General features: G+C 64.8%; 3 protein-coding genes across 5 annotated transcripts; 1 reads left to right on the top strand and 2 right to left on the bottom strand.

Annotated features, from left to right (window-relative positions):
- Positions 1-233: 233 nt before the first annotated feature.
- RNF167 (ring finger protein 167) lies at positions 234-11,582 on the bottom strand. Of its 2 annotated transcripts, none has more exons than XM_084616569.1 (10): positions 11,395-11,582; positions 8,327-8,461; positions 8,123-8,203; positions 7,564-7,686; positions 7,167-7,254; positions 6,710-6,800; positions 6,093-6,198; positions 4,994-5,087; positions 2,110-2,190; positions 234-1,973 (listed from the first exon to the last, which is right to left on the bottom strand). In XM_084616569.1, exons 2-10 carry the CDS (start codon positions 8,417-8,419, stop codon positions 1,660-1,662), a joined length of 1,071 nt encoding a protein of 356 aa, XP_084472695.1. In that variant the 5' UTR covers positions 8,420-8,461; positions 11,395-11,582; the 3' UTR covers positions 234-1,659. The 2 variants fall into 2 exon arrangements, with proteins under 2 accessions (XP_084472695.1, XP_084472696.1); XM_084616570.1 differs by having other exon boundaries at positions 8,327-8,438.
- Positions 9,082-11,177, bottom strand: LOC311513947 (uncharacterized protein). The gene is made up of 2 exons (XM_084616163.1): positions 10,998-11,177; positions 9,082-10,937 (listed from the first exon to the last, which is right to left on the bottom strand). Exons 1-2 carry the CDS (start codon positions 11,155-11,157, stop codon positions 9,673-9,675), a joined length of 1,425 nt encoding a protein of 474 aa, XP_084472289.1. The 5' UTR covers positions 11,158-11,177; the 3' UTR covers positions 9,082-9,672.
- Positions 11,583-12,462: 880 nt separating the features above from the next.
- On the top strand, positions 12,463-17,004 carry LOC311514155 (uncharacterized protein). 2 transcript variants are annotated; one of them, XM_084616573.1, is made up of 3 exons: positions 12,971-13,817; positions 14,063-14,517; positions 15,792-17,004. In XM_084616573.1, the coding sequence occupies exons 1-3, from the start codon at positions 13,599-13,601 to the stop codon at positions 15,811-15,813; spliced, it is 696 nt and encodes a 231-aa protein (XP_084472699.1). In that variant the 5' UTR covers positions 12,971-13,598; the 3' UTR covers positions 15,814-17,004. The 2 variants fall into 2 exon arrangements, 1 of the variants encoding a protein (XP_084472699.1); XR_014709838.1 differs by lacking the exons at positions 12,971-13,817; positions 14,063-14,517 and adding an exon at positions 12,463-12,964.
- Positions 17,005-17,526: the final 522 nt, after the last annotated feature.

Below are 17,526 nucleotides of genomic sequence, written 5' to 3'. Positions count from 1 at the left end.
GACCCACATCCAGTTGAGTCCTTCTCCCCGCCCCGCCCCCATCCTCTGGGGCTGGCTCCGAAACCGTGCCCCCCCAGTCGCAGCCCCTCTGGACTCCGGCACTGCGGGACGAAAGGGGGCTCTGTACAGTGTGCTGGGGGGAGGGGGGGCGATGGTGTGTACAGCGTGTCTCCCCCTTGCACCCAGCCCGGCCCCCTGCCCAGTGCACGTGACCCCAAAGAGTCACCAGTCAATACAGGGCAAGTATCTTTTATTCGAAGAGGTGCCCTGACCTGCCAGGCGTGCCCTGGGTGCTGCTGACCCCTGGGTGCATGGCCGGGGTGCGTGGCGTGACCCACCCCACAATTGGTTAAAAAAAGCAGCCAAGGAATGAGCTCCAGTAACCCCCCCCCCCCGGGGGTTATGGGTCATAGTGTGAAGGGAACAGGCCCCAGGGGCCGGGGCAGGGACAGACAGACAAGGTGTTAATGGCCCATAAGACCCCCTGGGGGGCTAAAAGCACAAACAGGCACCCCCCATTTTGGTCCAGGACTCTGCAGAGTGAAGGTGGGGGGGAACCATGCTGCACCCCTAGTTAAGTCACAGCTGCAAATCAAAAGCAGGAGCTGGGGTCGGGCTGGCCCCTGGGGCTAAGAAGGAAGGGCTGAAATGGCTCTCAGGTTAAAGGGGGGTGTGGCGGAGACAGGGGAGCCCTGCAGGAGGGGGGCCCATGACGCTAAAGGAAAGCAGTCCCTGCCCCCTGCTAGCCTCCTAACGGGGGGAAGGGGGGTAGCCACTGGGGGCAAGGACAGGTCTGGCTTTAGTCCACCCTGCCTGGGGGCTTCAACAGGACAGACTCGGGCTGAGCCAGACAGATGGGCTATACCCCCTGGAATTATAGGTCCCCCCTGTCCCCCCCCCCCCGGCATATGGTAGCCAAAGCTTCCCACTGCTCCCAGGGTACAGCCACATTCTTCTAGCCTGGAGGGGGGGCCAGCCGTGGGGGCCAGTGGGGTCTCTAGCCCCCCTCCTCCCTGCTCTCCGCCCTAGAAAGAGTGGGCCTGCCCCTGCGTCCTGCTGCGGGACCATGAACTGGGGCAAGGGGGCAGTGGCGGCTGGCCAAAGCCCCCTCTCCCTAATCCCAACAGCTGGTGCGAAGTGGGGCGGGTGCCCCCAGGGGGAGGCCAGGAGCAGGGCCCAGGCGCAGGCAGGAATGTCACCCGGCCACAGTGTTTACACCCAGCCGGCTGCTGAGCCCCGGAGGGGGGAAGGGTGGCTGGTTTCTTCAGGGCTGTGTGCTTCCCCCTCCCCGCCCCCGCTGAGAACCCAGGAGTCCTGGCTTCCGCTCCCACCCCCACTGCACCTGCTCTAACCCACCAGCCCCGACTCCCCTCTGGGACAGGGGAGAGAATCCATCTCCGCCCATGCCCCTCATACCCCGAGCTGTGCAAAGCCCCCCCACCGTCCTGCAAAGCCCTGACACCCCGTGTCCCACAGCCTTGGCACGTAATCGATCCCCCGGGGCGGGGCTGCAGGTCCGAAGGGAAGCTGGGGGTCACCCCAGTCCCACAGGAAGGGGGTCCAAGCCTGGATCCCTGGTGGGGGCCCCTGTTTTGTGCACAGTTTAAAATACAAAGAAAGATTGGGGGTAGAGGCCCCCTGGGGAGTCCATCCAGGGGGTCAGACAAGGATGCTGTCCCCCAGGCCCTCAGGGCGCTGCCCCTGGGGGGTGGCCAGGGGCCCCTCCTCAGAGCCTTCCTGGCCGGAGGGCGGGCCCCGTGCCTCGGCCATGCTGCCGAAGGAGGGGGTGCTGGCGGCGGAGGAGGGGCCCAGCAGTGGGGTTCGCTCCGAGTGGGGCTCCTCCTCCTCGCCCCGCTGGTGGCCCTCGCCCTCCGAGTCTGAGTCCTCGGCCGTCCGCAGCACTCGCTGCTTGCACACCGGGCAGGTCTTCTTGGTCTGCGTCAGCCAGGGGTCCACGCACCGGCAGTGATAGGCTGGGGGAGGGGGACGGCAGTTACACCCCGCCACCAGGAGTGGAACCCAGGCGTCCTGGCTCCCAGCCCCTCCCTGCTCTAAACCCCCAGCCCCCCTCCCCTCCCAGAGCCGGAGGGAGAACCCAGGCGTCCTCACCGTGGGCACAGGGCAGGATCCGCAGCCGGTCTCCCTCCTCGTACTCATCCAGACAGATGGCGCAGACGTCATACTCGTCCCCTGGCAGAGAGACGGGAGGGAGCCGTTAGCCCAGACATACGGGGGAAACTGAGGCACAGGGAGGGGGTGGGACCAGGGCAAGCTCATACAGTGAGAGGATAACAGCCCTGCATCCCAGAGCCAGAGAGAGAACCCGGGAGTCCTGGCTCCCAGCCCCCTCTGCTCCGACCCACCAGGCCCCGCTCCTCTCCCCAAGCTGGGGAGAGAACCCAGGAGTCCTGGGGACAGGTCTAGAATTGTGCTTAGTCTGTTGGGACTTAGGAGCAATGAAACACACATGGCAACGTCTCCCTAGGGACATGTATTCACAGGAAGGTGTCTGAGGCCAAAATCCTCCTTTCCACCCACATCCCTGCCCCAGAGGTGGCTGCATCTCAGCGCCGGGCGAGGGGTCCCTGTGTCACCAGCCGCCCCGCCCCAGAGGTGGCCGCGTCTCAGCGCCGGGCAAGGGGGTCCCTGTGTCACCCGCTGCACCGCCCCAGAGGTGGCCGCATCACAGCGCTGGATGAGGGGTCCCTGTGTCACCAGCCGCCCTGCCCCAGAGGTGGCCGCGTCTCAGCGCCGGGCAAGGGGGTCCCTGTGTACCCCGCCGCCCCGCCCCAGAGGTGGCTGCATCTCAGCGCCGGGTGAGGGGTCCCTGTGTATCCCGCCGCCCCGCCCCAGAGGTGGCCGCATCTCAGCACTGGGTGAGGGGTCTCTGTGTATCCCGCCGCCCCGCCCCAGAGGTGGCTGCATTGGATGACAGAGGCCTGGGACCCGAGGCCCATTTCAGCTCCAGGGCTCGAGCGTCTCAGCGAAAACAGGAAGCTCCGGCTCCCGCCCCAGCGCCTACCCGGGAGGGGAAGCGGTCAGAGGGGCTGCGGAGTAAACCCAGCCGCTCCGGCTCAAGCCCTTATAAGGTAAATGCGAGCGCTCCCCTGGCGCTTCCTCCCCTGGCGCTTACTCAACCCGAGAGCACCCCGCTCCGCCGCCCCGCCGGGCGGTGGAACGGCTGCAACAGCTCCCTGGGAGGCAGGACGCCTGGGTTCTGCTGACAGCTTGAGGGGGAGGGGGAGACTGAGGGCTAGAACCTGGGAGCCAGGACGCCCCCGTTCTCTCACCAGTTCTGGGAGGGATCTGGGGGCTGGGGGCTAGAAGGGAGGGGGCTGAGAGCCAGGAGGTATTTTTTGCATCCCTTCCCCCTTCTAATGGCAGAAATAGAACCAAGGAATCCTGTCTCCCAGCTCCCCCTACTCTAACCCACCAGGCCCCACTCTCCTCCTACAGCCAGGGAGAGAACCCAGGTGTCCTGGCTCCCAGCCCCTCCCTAGTCTAACCCGCCAGGCCCCACTCCCCTCCCAGAGCCGGGAGAGAACCCAGGAGTCCTGGCTCCCAGCTCCCCCTACTCTAACCCTGGAGGCTGGGCAAGGGCTGGCAGCAGCAGGAAGCCAGAGCCACAAGCATCAGCCAGGGAAGCCCCCGCCCCATTCCCCCCACCACAGGGAACCCGCAGCAGCTGGATCTGGAGGACAGAGATCCAAGACTTGGGGGGGCTGGCGAGGAAACCTGCCCCTGACTCCTGCCTGCCCAGGGCCCCCCAGAGACTGTGGGGAGCTCAGTTCATGGGGGACTGGGGGCTCCCACAGCCCAGGGAGGGGGTGGGTGTCTCAGCATCGGGGACTGGAGCCAGCAGGGCGGGCTGACCCCAGAGTGTCCCCCCGTCCCGCCAGCCTGGGGAAACATTTCACAGCCATGAGGTGACAAGTCCTCAGGTCACTGCGGTTAGCGCCCCCCGGCTCCAGAGCTGGGACAGGGCTGAACCGGCTGCTGCAGCGGGGGGAGAGAACCCAGGCGTCCTGGCTCCCAGCCCCCCCTGCTCTAACCCCCAGCCCCCACTCCCCTTCCAGAGCCGGGGAGAGAACCCAGGCGTCCTGGCTCCCAGAGTGTGAGCCTGCAGTGAGCATGCAAGGAATCCCAGCCTGGTTTTGACACAGGGGAAAGCGGGTGCCTCGGGGGGGTCCCCCAAAACACGCAGTAGATATGTGAGCCCAGAGGCTGCAAAGGGGGCTGGGAGCTGAGGCGGGGGCATACTGGGGGGCGGGGGAAACGCTCAGAGCTGGTCTCACACCCTCGGTCACAGCCGCTCGCTCCCCGGCCTGACGCCTCCCCGCTTGGGGTTTGGCTGCTGGAAGCCGGAGACAGGGTGATTGACCCCCCCACCTGCCTCGCACAGACACTGGGACTTTCCAGCGTCCCGTGCTGGGGCTCAGACAGGCACCCCACATCTGTGGAGGAACCCACAGCCCCCAGCTTCCCCTCTCCTGCACCCACAAGGGGGCACCCTTAGACCCCTCCCGGCTGCCTCCCAGCTGGAGGGATTGTTCCTTTGATCTGCCCCCTCCCCATAGTGCGAGGGGATGGGATCTGAGGGCCGGGGGCTGCGGAAGGACAGACGGCCGTGGGGCAGGGGGCCCCCCGCTGGGGAGAGGCTGTACTGCAGCCTGGATGGGTGAGGGGCAGTTTTGGGCTGGGCTGGGGGACGTCCCAGCATGCAGTGCTCTGCCCCCACTGCATGCTGGGAAGGGCCCTGCCCTGCCACCTGAGAGCCCATCCCTGGGGTGGGGGTGCCAGGATAAAGAGGGCTCAGGGCCAGCCCAAGAACCCCCCATGCTGCGGCCACCTCTAGGGACCGGCTTAAGCCTCCTGCTGGGGCATGGGGGCCCTGCCCGCCGGGGAGAGACCCCCCCACAGCACCCCCTAGCGCCGCCCTGGGGCATTGGGGGCAGCCCTGACGCCGAGAGGGGGCCCCCTGGTGGCCAGTTACCTTTCTGATACTTGTGGGCGGGGATTTTCCTCAGCTGGTCCTTCGAGAGCCGGTGACGGCGCAGCCTCTTCCGGTGCTGAACACAGCGAACGATCTGCCAGCCAGACCGGGGGGTGAGGGGGTTCCAAGACTTCCCAGCCCCCCATCTAACCCCCCAGCCCCCACTCCCCTCCCAGAGCCGGGGAGAGAACCCAGGAGTCCTGGCTCCCGGCCCCCCCTGCTCTAAGCCCCCACTCCCCTCCCAGAGCCAGGGAGAGAACCCAGGAGTCCTGACTCCCGGCCCCCCCGCTCTAAGCCCCCACTCCCCTCCCAGAGCCGGGGACAGAACCCAGGAGTCCTGGCTCCCGGCCCCCCCCTGCTCCAACCCCCCAGCCCCCGCTCCCCTCCCAGAGCCGGGGAGAGAACCCAGGAGTCCTGGCTCTCGGCCCCCCCGGCTCTAAGCCCCCACTCCCCTCCCAGAGCCAGGGAGAGAACCCAGGAGTCCTGGCTCTCGGCCCCCCCGCTCTAAGCCCCCACTCCCCTCCCAGAGCCGGGGACAGAACCCAGGAGTCCTGGCTCTCGGCCCCCCTGCTCTAACCACCAGCCCCCACTCCCCTCCCAGAGCCGGGGAGAGAACCCAGGAGTCCTGGCTCCCGGCCCCCCCTGCTCTAAGCCCCCACTCCCCTCCCAGAGCCAGGGAGAGAACCCAGGAGTCCTGGCTCCCGGCCCCCCCGCTCTAAGCCCCCACTCCCCTCCCAGAGCCGGGGAGAGAACCCAGGACTCCTGGCTCCCGGCCCCCCCGCTCTAAGCCCCCACTCCCCTCCCAGAGCCGGGGAGAGAACCCAGGAGTCCTGGCTCCCGGCCCCCCTGCTCTAAGCCCCCACTCCCCTCCCAGAGCCGAGAGAGAACCCAGGAGTCCTGGCTCCCGGCCCCCCCTGCTCTAACTCACCAGCCCCCACTCCCCTCCCAGAGCCGGGGACAGAACCCAGGAGTCCTGGCTCCCAGCGCCCCCCTGCTCCAACCCACCAGCCCCCGCTCCCCTCCCAGAGCCGGGGAGAGAACCCAGGAGTCCTGGCTCTCCCGCCCCTTGCCCCGCACAGTGTGGTGGGACGTCACTCACCAGGATGGTGCACATCACAGCAATGATGATGCCGACCACGCCGGTGAAGGGGATGAGGTAATAGCCCAGCGGGAAAATGTACTCAGGGATCAGGATAATGTGTGCGCTGGGGGACCGGAGACAGTGGGGTCAGTCAGGGTGGAGATGCTGGCCACTAGCCCGCACTCTGCCTCCAGACCAGAACCCAGGCGTCCTGGCTCCCACCCCCAGCTCTAACCCACCAGCCCCCACTGCCCTCCCAGAGCCAGGGAGAGAACCCAGGCGTCCCGGCTCCCACCCCCAACTCTAACCCACCAGCCCCCACTGCCCTCCCAGAGCCAGGGAGAGAACCCAGGCGTCCTGGCTCCCACCCCCAGCTCTAACCCACCAGCCCCCACTCCCCTCCCTACTGATGGAGCCCCTGGGGGGCACCCAGGGAAAGCAAGGTAAGCCGCGCCCATCTGTCACACATGCACTCCGAGCGGGGGGCCTGGCCCCCGCTGGGATTCCTCCAGGCTCGGGGGCTGCGGTGGGGACAGGAGGAAGATGGGGGTCTCCCATGGCTCAAGGCGTTTCTCTGCAGGGGGCCCAGGCCACACAGCGCCCCCCCACCCCCCCGCAGGCGGGCAGGTGCCTACCCCTTCTCATAGCTGAACTTGGAGCGCAGGTAGTCGGAGGCTGTCTCCCCCACGAAGACCGACGGGATAGCAATTTGCTCCCGAATCCTCTCTGTGGGGCAGAGAGATGGCAGAGGGGCTCAGCCAGGCCCACAGAGAACTTCTTGACCCACACCCGGGGGACGTTAACCCCTCAGACAGTGGGTTCGCTCTGCCCAGAGCTCCCCCGGGGGGGAGGTGGGCGGCGTGGGGACCCCAGCAGCAGGGGAGGTTGACCGGGCGGATCCTGGCAGTGGGGGGAGCCAATTGGGGGCGGAGAGCGGGAGTCTCACTCCTGCACCCCCGCTGCTAGGAGTTGCCACAATCCAGCCTGCACATGGGGGGCGGAGCGCCTCCCTGGGGAGCCCTGAGAGTAACCCCCCGCATGCCAGAACTTGGGGGCGGAGCCTAGGGAAAGCCCCTCCCCTGCCCCACTCACCATCATTCCAGGCCATGTTGAGCAGTTTGTTGGAGCCCGTGTTATGCACCACGGCGGCGTCGAACCCGGCCTGCTGTGCATGCAACACCTAGAGTGGGGTGGGGGGGACAGGTCAGGGGGGGCAGCGCCCTCCCGCAGCCAGGGAGAGAACCCAGGAGTCCTGGCTCCTGGCCCCCCCGCCCTAACCCCCCAGCCCCAGTCCCCTCCCAGAGCTGGGGGAGAACCCAGGAGTCCTGAGCTCAGTGGATGTGTGAGAAGGGCTATCAGACCTCGTGGTTCAGGGCACAACCTGGGTGGGAGGTCAGGACAGGATCTGTCTGGAGGTCCTGTCTTTGGGCTGGGCTCCCCCACGGCTGCCCCCCAGCTCCCCGTCACTGCCCCCCAAGACCTCCCCCACCTTGATGTCGAAGTTGCATTCGTATCTGCGAATGAGGGCGATGAACCGGGTGGCGTTGCTGGAGTCCGGGGGCCCCTCGATGGGCTGACAGGCGTTGCTGGGCTTGGCCTCCACCAGATAGCCCTGGAGCAAAGCAGGACATCAGAGTCAGTACCCCACAGGCCTGCAGCCAGGCAGGATAAACCAAGAAGAGAACCCAGGAGTCCTGGCTCCCAGCCCCCCTGCTTTGACCCACCAGCCCCCACTCTCCTCCCAGAGCCAGGGGGAGAACCCAGGAGTCCTGGCTCTCAGGGCCCCACCCCGCTCTAACCCACTGGACCCCACTCCCCCCCCAGAGCCGGGGAGAGAACCCAGGCATCCTGGAGCCCCCCTGCTCTAACTCACCAGTCCCCACTCCTCTCCCAGAGCCGGGCAGAGAACCCAGGAGTCCTGGCTCTCAGGCCCTCCCCTGCTCTAACCCACTGGACCCCACTCCCCTCCCAGAGCTGGGGAGAGGCTCCAGGCATCCTGGAGCCCCCCTGCTCTGACCACCAGACCGCTGGATCTTGCGGCTACGCACCACGAGTCCTTCCCTGGGCAGCAGGGCCCCGAAGAGGGCGGGCAGGTCTGAGAAGTCCATGCTGGCATTGTGATCCCTCACCTGTCGGGGCAGGGAGAAGGATCAGGCTGGCATGAGAGAGGCTCCGGTTCCCCCCCAATCTGAGCACTCCCTGGGTCCCTGCCCCCACACTCTCCCCCTTCCCCCTGGCCCTTGGCCACTCACCGCGTGGATGTAGGCGTCTGCCGGGGGCAGCAGCAGGCAGGTGCGGAGCAGTAGGGCCATGACGGGGCTGGGGAAGGCATGCTCGGGCCACATCCTGGCAGCTGGCAGAGCCCTGCAAGGGGGAGAAGCGGGAGCCTGGCGCGGGAGAGCCGGCACGCACCCCCCTGTCAGAGACCGTCCCTGCCCCGAAGACCTTCCACAACACGGGCCGCGAGGGAAAACTGAGGCCAGAGGGGCAGGGTGGCCAGGCCCGGTCAGGCCCCGTTGGAGTCTCGGATCTGCCCCCCCACATCACGTCCCCGGAGGGCAGCCGCCGGATCGGCAGCAGCCTGTTTGCCCGGAAAGACGGCCCCGGGGCTCGCAGCTGGGACAAAGGGCCCATTGAGCGCCCACGAGGCCGCGCTGTGGCAGGCAGACGTGAGGCGGGCACTGGCAGTGAGCCCCTGATAGCAGCGAAGTAAGCGGGGGCCCCGATCCCAGCTGGGGTCCATCGGCCGTCGCTCCGTGGGGCCAGATCCCAGCTGGGGTCAATGGACCGTCGCTCCTCCTCTAACCCACTAGATCCCACTCCCCTCCGGGACAGAACCCAGGAGTCCTGGCTCCCACCCCCCCTGCTCTAACCCACCAGCCCCCTCTCGCCTCCCAGAGCTGGGGAGAGAACCCAGGAGTCCTAGCTCCCAGCCCCCCTGCTCTGACCCACCAGCCCCCACTCCCCTCCCAGAGCCGGGGAGAGAACCCAGGAGCCCTGGCTCCCAGCCCCCTCTAACTGCTAAACACCACTCCTTCTTGATGAAATGGCACAACGTGGGGGCCCCGATCTCGGCTGGAAGGTGCGGTCAGCGCAGGGCCCGGCCCCCCAGGGGCCCTGCACTCAGCTGGAGGGAGGTGCGGGGAGCCCTGCCCGAACAGGTCTGGGCGTGGACCGGAGGCCGACACTCTTGGTTTCCTGGCCCAGGCTGGGAGGCGCTTGGCTCAGCCCAGCTGCGGGCGCAGCGGCCTGGCTGCCAGGAGCCTCCCCGTGCCAGCGGCACTGAACCAAGGAGCAAAGTTCAGGGGCGCTGACGGGTTTATGGCCAAGAGCAGGAACGAAGAGCTGGCTGGGAAGTGGGCAGGGCCAGGACTGGGGGGGAATTTCCCAGCTGGCACCTGGGTGACATGAGTTGGGAGGGTCTCAGTCCAGTTCTAAGATTGGGGACTGCAGCGAGATTGGGGTCCCCCAGGCGGTCGGGCATCGGAGGCATACGGGGCTGTCCCTACTCTGAAAGCTTACAAGCTAACTAAGCGAGACGGACAATGGGTAGGGAAGGAAAACCGAGGCACGGAGGTGCTGGGACTTGCCTAGCAGGTCAGTGGCCGAGCTGGGAACAGAATCTGGGCGTCCCGAGGCTCAGGCTGTGCCCGCTAGCCCATGCTGCCAGTCCGAGGGCTGAAGGGGTCACGCAAACTGAGCCCCTTTTCCCTACACTAGGGCAGGAGTATGAGGGGAGCTGTGTGTGTGGGGAGCCATGGGACCAGGGAGCTGCTTCAGGACTGCCCTCAATCAGTGCTGAGATGCAGCCACCTCTGGGGCGGGGCGGCAGGTGACATGGGGACTCCTCGCCCGGCATGCGGCCACCTCTGGGACAGGGCGGCGGGTGACACAGGGACTCCTCGCCCGGCATGCGGCCACCTCTGGGACAGGGCGGTGGGTGACACGGGGACTCCTCGCCCGGCATGCGGCCACCTCTGGGGCAGGGCGGCGGGTGACACAGGGACCCCTTGGCCGGCGCTGAGATGCAGCCACCTCTGGGGCAGGGCGGCGGGTGACACGGGGACTCCTCGCCCGGCATGCGGCCACCTCTGGGGCAGGGCGGTGGGTGACACGGGGACTCCTCGCCCGGCATGCGGCCACCTCTGGGGTGGGGCGGCAGGTGACATGGGGACTCCTCGCCCGGCATGCGGCCACCTCTGGGGCAGAGCGGCGGGTGACACAGGGACCCCTTGGCCGGCGCTGAGATGCAGCCACCTCTGGGGCAGGGCGGCGGGTGACACGGGGACTCCTCGACCGGCATGCGGCCACCTCTGGGACAGGGCGGCGGGTGACACAAGGACCCCTTGCCCGGCACTGAGATGCAGCCACCTCTGGGGCAGGGCGGCGGGTGACACGGGGACCCCTCGCCCGGCATGCGGCCACCTCTGGGGCAGGGCGGTGGGTGACACAAGGACCCCTCGCCCGGCGCTGAGATGCAGCCACCTCTGGGGCAGGGCGGCGGGTGACATGGGGACTCCTCGCCCGGCATGCGGCCACCTCTGGGGCAGGGCGGTGGGTGACACGGGGACTCCTCGCCCGGCATGCGGCCACCTCTGGGGCAGGGCGGCGGGTGACACGGGGACCCCTCGACCGGCATGCGGCCACCTCTGGGGCAGGGCGGCGGGTGACACGGGGACCCCTCGCCCGGCATGCAGCCACCTCTGGGGCAGGGCGGCGGGTGACATGGGGACTCCTCGCCCAGCATGCGGCCACCTCTGGGGCAGGGCGGCGGGTGACATGGGGACCCCTCGCCCGGCATGCGGCCACCTCTGGGGCAGGGCGGCGGGTGACACGGGGACCCCTCGCCCGGCATGCGGCCACCTCTGGGGCAGGGCGGTGGGTGACACAAGGACCCCTCGCCCGGCGCTGAGATGCAGCCACCTCTGGGGCAGGGCGGCGGGTGACACGGGGACTCCTCGCCCGGCATGCGGCCACCTCTGGGGCAGGGTGGCGGGTGACATGGGGACTCCTCGCCCGGCATGCGGCCACCTCTGGGGCAGGGCGGCGGGTGACACGGGGCACTGAGATGCACCCTTGGCATTACCCCCCTGTCCTGGCTGGACCAAGTATGGTCCCCTCTGTCTGAGCCCCCAGTCCCCACAGGACCCCCTCCCCAAACGGGAGATCCCAAAACCCTGCAGCACCCCCTCCCCAGATGGGGCGATCCCTTCTATCAGTCCCCCCTCCTCAGCATCCCCCCTCTCCTTTCAGCCCCCCCTCCCCAGCAGCACCCCCTTATCTAGGGGGTGTCTAAGTGGGGGGCCACCCCCGCACTGACCTGCTCTGGCTGGCTGGGGGTGCCTCCCCTGGTCAGTGCTGGCTCATGGAGGCGCAGAGGGTCTGTCCCCTGGAGCAGGGCTGAGTCAGGAACAGGGGGTCCCCCTCTGGCTGCGGGGGGTCTCCCCTCTGGCTCCTTCTGTTTACAACTCTCCTCTCGGGAACATGGGAGGTACAAGCTCTCGCGAGAGGAGGAGGAGCAACCCTTCCTCCCCTCCCCCCAGTAACCCGGACGCCTGGGTTCTTTTCCTGGCTCTGGGAGGGGAGTGGGGGCTGGTGGGTTCGAGCAGGGGGGCTAGGAGCCCGGACTCCTGGGTTCTCTCCCCGGCGCTGGGAGGGGAAGGGGGGCTGGGAGCCAGGACTCCTGGGTTCTCTCCCCTGCTGGGAGGGGAAGGGGGGCTGGTGGGTGAGAGCAGGGGGGGCGGGGAGCCCGGACTCCTGGGTTCGCTCCCTGGCTCTGGGAGGGGAGCAGAGGGTGTGGGAGCCAGGACTCCTGGGTTCCATCTGGAGCTCTGCAACTAACTTGCTCTGTCCCTGCCCGGTGCCTCGGTTTCCCCCCAGCCCTGGGCCGGGCGAGGGCACGGCTGTGTCCCTCCGGGGCTGAGATGCTCCTGGGCCTGGTCAGGTCACCCCGGGGCCGGGCTGCGAGGGCCCTTGTAGGACAGGCCCCGCCCCGCGAGTGCAGCCGGGCCGGGGTTCCCCATGGAGCCCGATTGGAGTGCCTGGCACTCGGGGACGCCCCGGGCCCCTCTGGTTTAACCGGGGCCGCTCCCTCTCGGCACGTCCTAGGCCCCGGCCCAGGGAGTCAGGCGGTCCTTATCTCGGACCGGGGGGGTCTGGGCAGCACCCAGCACAATGGGGAGCCCCCAATCTCAGATATGGGGTCAGCATGTCACCTGGCACCACGGGGACCCCAATCTCGGATGGGGGGGGCGGGGGGGTCTGTGCAGTGCCTGGCACCACGGGGACCCCAATCTCGGATGGGGGGGCGGGGGGGTCTGTGCAGTGCCTGGCACCACGGGGACCCCAATCTCGGATGGGGGGGGGCGGGGGGGTCTGTGCAGTGCCTGGCACAGCAGCGGCACGTTTTCCGTTCGGTGTATTTTTCTTGTGCGTGTGTGTCGTGGTCGGAGTTGCTGGGCACGGAGCGCACCGGGGCCGGGCCTCCTCTGTTCTCACCTGCATTTGCGGTCAGGGTCTCTCTTGAGCGGAGCCGATCTGTTTATTTGATGCTAGAGCAGCAGAGACTGGATACGCTCAGCCCAGGCCCGCTGTATCATCAAACCCCTGCCGATCTCTAAGCGGATCCGTTGCGCTGGGTACGGGCCGTACGAATGCCTGCAGGGATTTCAGGGCTGCTGCATGGTGATTTTACGTGTTGTCTTGCAGGTCATTTGATTTCATCCAGGCTGCCCAAGCCCTGGGGTTTGCAAGGCCACTTAGAGAAACACGCCAAGTTTATTGGGCAGAGCGTGCAAAAAACAGATACCACGGTGTGACGGACTCACGGACGCCTGGGAAAAACTCGAGTGCCATGGGGCTGCTGGTGTGCTGAGATCACGTCCTGTCTGGTATTGTGTCATTGTTTTCCCTGCCTGTCCGATGCCATCTGTTCTCTCTCGTCCGAGACATAGGCTGGGAGCTGTGACGGAGCGGGACTGTTCTTAATGTTTCCTCTGAATAGTGTGGGGGTGCCTCAGTTTCCCCTAGGCAGTTCTTAAGTCTCTAGGGGGTGGGGTAAGGGTGTAGGATCATTGCAGAGCCCTAGAGGGCAGGTGTGGGCAGGGGTCTGGACACAGAGAAGGGCTGACACCCTGTTTCCTGGCCACGGATGGCCTGGGCCCTTCCCCCCTGCAAGGTGAGAGCTAAAGGGTTGGAGAACAAAGGAATCCGGTGACCTCCTGGCCCGGGAAAGGGACAAAGCCCAGAGGAGGAGGGGCTGGGGGGAGTTTCAGTTTGGGGCTGGCTGGGGACATAGAGTGAAGGGCAGACGGGGTTGTCTGGCTCACTGCCCCCCAAAATGGACCCAGCTGAGGGGTCCCGGTCTCTGCACCTACAAGCTCTGTGTTAGACCATGTCCCTGTCGTCTAATAAACCTTCTGTGTTACTGGCTGGCTGAGAGTCCCGTCTGACTGCGGAGTTGGGGGGCAGGACCCTCTGGCTTCCCCAGGAGCCCCACCTGAGCGGACTCACTGGGGGAAGCGCATGGAGGGGCAGAGGATGCTGAATGCTCCGAGGTCAGACCCAGGAAGGGGGAAGCCGGGTGAGCTGTGTGTCCTGCAGACAGGCTGCTCACAGAAAGGCGACTGCCCCAGAGTCCTGACTGGCTTCGTAGGGAGCAGTTCCAGAGCATCGCCCAGGGACTCCGTGACAACCGGTGGCAGCGGTGGGATGTACTGCACCCCGTGGATGGCACTTCCTGCAGTAAGTGACGGGGGAGCAGTAAAATGAAGGGGGATTGACGAGGACAAGGCATGCAGAAGGCTCGGAGAGGAGCGGTTTCGGGGGGCGGTTAACCCCTGGGAGTGTGTGACCAGTGAGAAGGACTGTGCAGTAATGGGGTACCCCTGGGGACTGCGGTGAGCAGTCTCAGGGGCGGAGAAGCCTGCGGCTCGGCCCTGGGAGAGAGAAGGACTTTTGCAGTAACAGTGTTCCCCTGGGGATTGCAGCGAGCGGTCCCAGGGCGGAGGAGTCTGCAGCTCGACCCTGACAAAGAGGGGGTGACCTCGAGAAGGGCTGGCACACTAGGGGTTCTCCCTGGAAACCGTGGGGAGCTGAGAACACACAGGCCTGAGAGTCCACAACAACTTGGGAAGAGCGGAGTGATGGCCTGTCACCGTCTCCTTAAGAAGGACATTGTAACCCTGTGCAGAAAGAGAGGGTTGAGCATTGGAAAGTTCACCAAAGCAGAGTTAATCGCGCAGCTGGAGGAGGATGATCGCTCTAAGGAGCAGATTCCTGACCCCAAATGGGGCTATAGCAGGATCTGGGAGCAGCTGGAGTGGGAGCCAGGCATCCCCAAGACTCCTGTCCCCGACCAGACGAGGGTCTTCACGATCGGGTTCCCCATCCGGGGATCGGAGACGGACGGGATTGGAGCTGAGTCCGAGAGAGCAAGAGGACTGTGAGAGACAGCGAGAGCCCGAGAAAGAGCTGCAGAAGCAACAGCAGCATGAACTGGCGGTGGTGGGGCGGAGAGGCCTAGGGGACCTCCCCGGGATAGTGGGGATAGACCTCGGGGGGCCAGTTCTGCAGGGAACCTCGAGAGTAAATTGCTGTCCCTGGTTAAGGAGTGGGGAGATGTGGATGCCACCTCACTGCCTTTGAGCAGGCTGGAGATTTGAACCAGGGGGACCCTGTGGAAAAGCCCTGGTGTCTAGCTCCCTTGCTGGGTCCCAAGGGCCATAGACTCCATCAGCCAGATGGGTGGGGAGGTGGACAGGCTCCCACTCCTGACCCCAGCCTATATGTCTGTATGGAGTCTCCTGGGGCCAGGCCCCTCAGACCCCCAGTGGGAGCGGAAGGGGATGGTCAATGGGGAGACATTCCTGGGGTGGCGAGATCCTGGGACAGAGAGAACTGGTGTCAGGCCCCTGGTGGTGCAGCCTCAGATGCTGAGGGGCTGGGTGAGCTGGGTGAGGGTCCCAGGGACGAAGCCCCTCGCCCTGCCTATGGCCCAGATCCCTGTGCAGACCCAGGAGAGGTGGGGCTGGCTGGCCATTGGGGTTCTCGAGGATATCAGCTGTGAGACCCTGTTGGGGAGTAACTGTGTCTCTTATGGGGGTGGGGGGGTGAGAAAACCTGGATTTGTGCTGGAAATGGCCCACCTTGATTATCATACACATTGTGAAGAGAAAAGGAGGACTTGTGGCACCTTAGAGACTAACCAATTTATTAGAGCATAAGCTTTCGTGAGCTACAGCTCACTTCCTCAGATGCATCTGAGGAAGTGAGCTGTAGCTCACGAAAGCTTATGCTCTAATAAATTGGTTAGTCTCTAAGGTGCCACAAGTCCTCCTTTTCTTTTTGCGAATACAGACTAACACGGCTGCTACTCTGAAACCTGTCATTGTGAAGAGAGTGGTCACTTTGGATGGGCTATTACCAGCAGGAGAGTGAGTTTGTGTGTGGGGGGGGGGGGGAGGGTGAGAAAACCTGGATTTGTGCTGGAAATGGCCCAACTTGATGATCACTTTAGATAAGCTATTACCAGCAGGACAGTGGGGTGGGAGGAGGTATTGTTTCATGGTCTCTCTGTGTATATAATGTCTTCTGCAGTTTCCACGGTATGCATCCGATGAAGTGAACTGTAGCTCACAAAAGCTCATGCTCAAATACATTGGTTAGTCTCTAAGGTGCCACAAGTCCTCCTTTTCTTTTTGTGTCTCTTTGGGACAGGATCCAGACCCTGCTCCTGTAACGGCCAAGGGTTTGCATTTGAATCCAGGGAACCAATCAGCGGAGAGGGAAATGGTCAGTGAAAATGCAGGTGACCTGGCTGGCAGCAGGGAGGAGCTGCTAGGCTCAGGATACCTGCCTGCCTGTAACCAGACCCCTGGGGCTCCCCGCCCCCCTTGCACACCGGAGAGGGGGCTCACGCTGGCTCTGATGCAGTGAGGAAAGCAGCGAGCTCGCTGCCTGCCCCCATTGGGACAGCAAGGGCAGCGCTGAGCACAGTGGGAGCTGAGACCCCAGCTGAGGGGGGGGGAGACACAGGCAGGGCAGGGGATCTGTGGGGAGTGGCAAGGTGCTTGGTAAGGAAAGTCTGGATGAGCCTAGGCAGCCTTATGAGCTGATGGCTTTGTCTAGTCAGCAGGGTGGGAAGGCGAGGAGAGTGGAAGATGAGTGTCCCTGGACCTTACCTGTTACCTGGGGGGAGAACTGTGACAGTGAAGGAAACGTGCCTATGTCTGTCAGGGGTATTGACTTGCCTATGGAGGGAGCTACCCTGATCTCCAAGCAGTTGTCTGCGAACAGCCTTGTGTGCTGGGACCAGGGGAATGAGATCCCAAGCTGTGTGTCTGGTCAAGGAGAAAGTGTGTCCGGCTCTTCTTGGTCTGTGGAGCAGACAGAAGGGGCCTTTCAGCCTGTGATGGTTGAGGGTCGTGCAGTTGTCTCAGAGCTGGTTCTGGATTCAGCTAAAGCCCAGGAAGGGAAGGGTCCTAAGTTTGTGTCTGCTTGGGAGAATGGCCCTGTAACTAGATCGCATCCAGTTAGTAAAATCTATGCAAAATCCCAGAGTCCAGACAATTCTGGCGCTTGTATTTTGCCTGTTGCTAGTGTGCTGTTGGGAAAGGGTGCAGCAACTCTGTCTAATCAGGGTGAGATCCTAGCCAGGGCACAAGGAGAGCAGAAAGGTGATTTGATCGTGTTATCTACTGAGGGTGTGGAAACCTGTAGCAGAAGGAAAAGATTCCTGAACTTGTGTGTGGCAAAGGGAAGGAGAAAGGAGCTCTTTCAGACAGGGTGTGTTTGAACCTAGCACCGTGGGGTGCTGGCCCGTGACAGGGGCTCCTGAGCACTACAGTAAAGCACCTCGTCAATAATAAGATGACGTAATTAGTCTAAAGAGGGTTGGGTCGGGTTGCACTAAGCAAAAAACCCCAGGGTGCTGTTGGGAGACGGAACCTGTGATTCAATCGGGGGTGCCCTCACCCCCAAGGTCTCACATTTCTAGGGGGCACCCATCTGCAGGGTGGGGGGCTCTGTAGGGGGCACTAGTCCTGACCCCAATGCCCCAGACGGTGCTAGGGGGCACGGTGCTGCAGGGGGCGCTCTCTCCCCTGGTGTCAGTAATGACCCCCATGCCTGCTCCATGTTCTGCGCCTTGCTGCCAGGCTCTCTGGCTTGTTCTGGTGCATTCACGTTTCTCTGGGCCTCAGCCCCTGGCCGGGCAGCCTGCAGGTTCCCTGGCTGCCCCACGGAGCGAAAAGCCAGGGGAAAGTCTCTCTCAGCTCAGCCAGGGGAGAAGTGAAACCGAGTCTGGGACAAGGAGTCAACGTGCCAGCCTCAGAGCCAAAGGAATTCACGGTATTCTTGCCAGCAAGTTAAAGAAGTATGGGCTGGATGAATGGACGATAAGATGGATAGAAAGTTGGCTAGATTGTTGGGCTCAGCGGGGAGTGATCAATGG

Source organism: Lepidochelys olivacea, assembly GCF_965140295.1.
Source record: "Lepidochelys olivacea isolate rLepOli2 genome assembly, chromosome: 28".
NCBI classification, from domain to species: domain Eukaryota; kingdom Metazoa; phylum Chordata; order Testudines; family Cheloniidae; genus Lepidochelys; species Lepidochelys olivacea.
The sequence above is the reverse complement of the archived record's forward strand: the minus strand, read 5'-3'. Positions and strand labels throughout refer to the sequence as shown.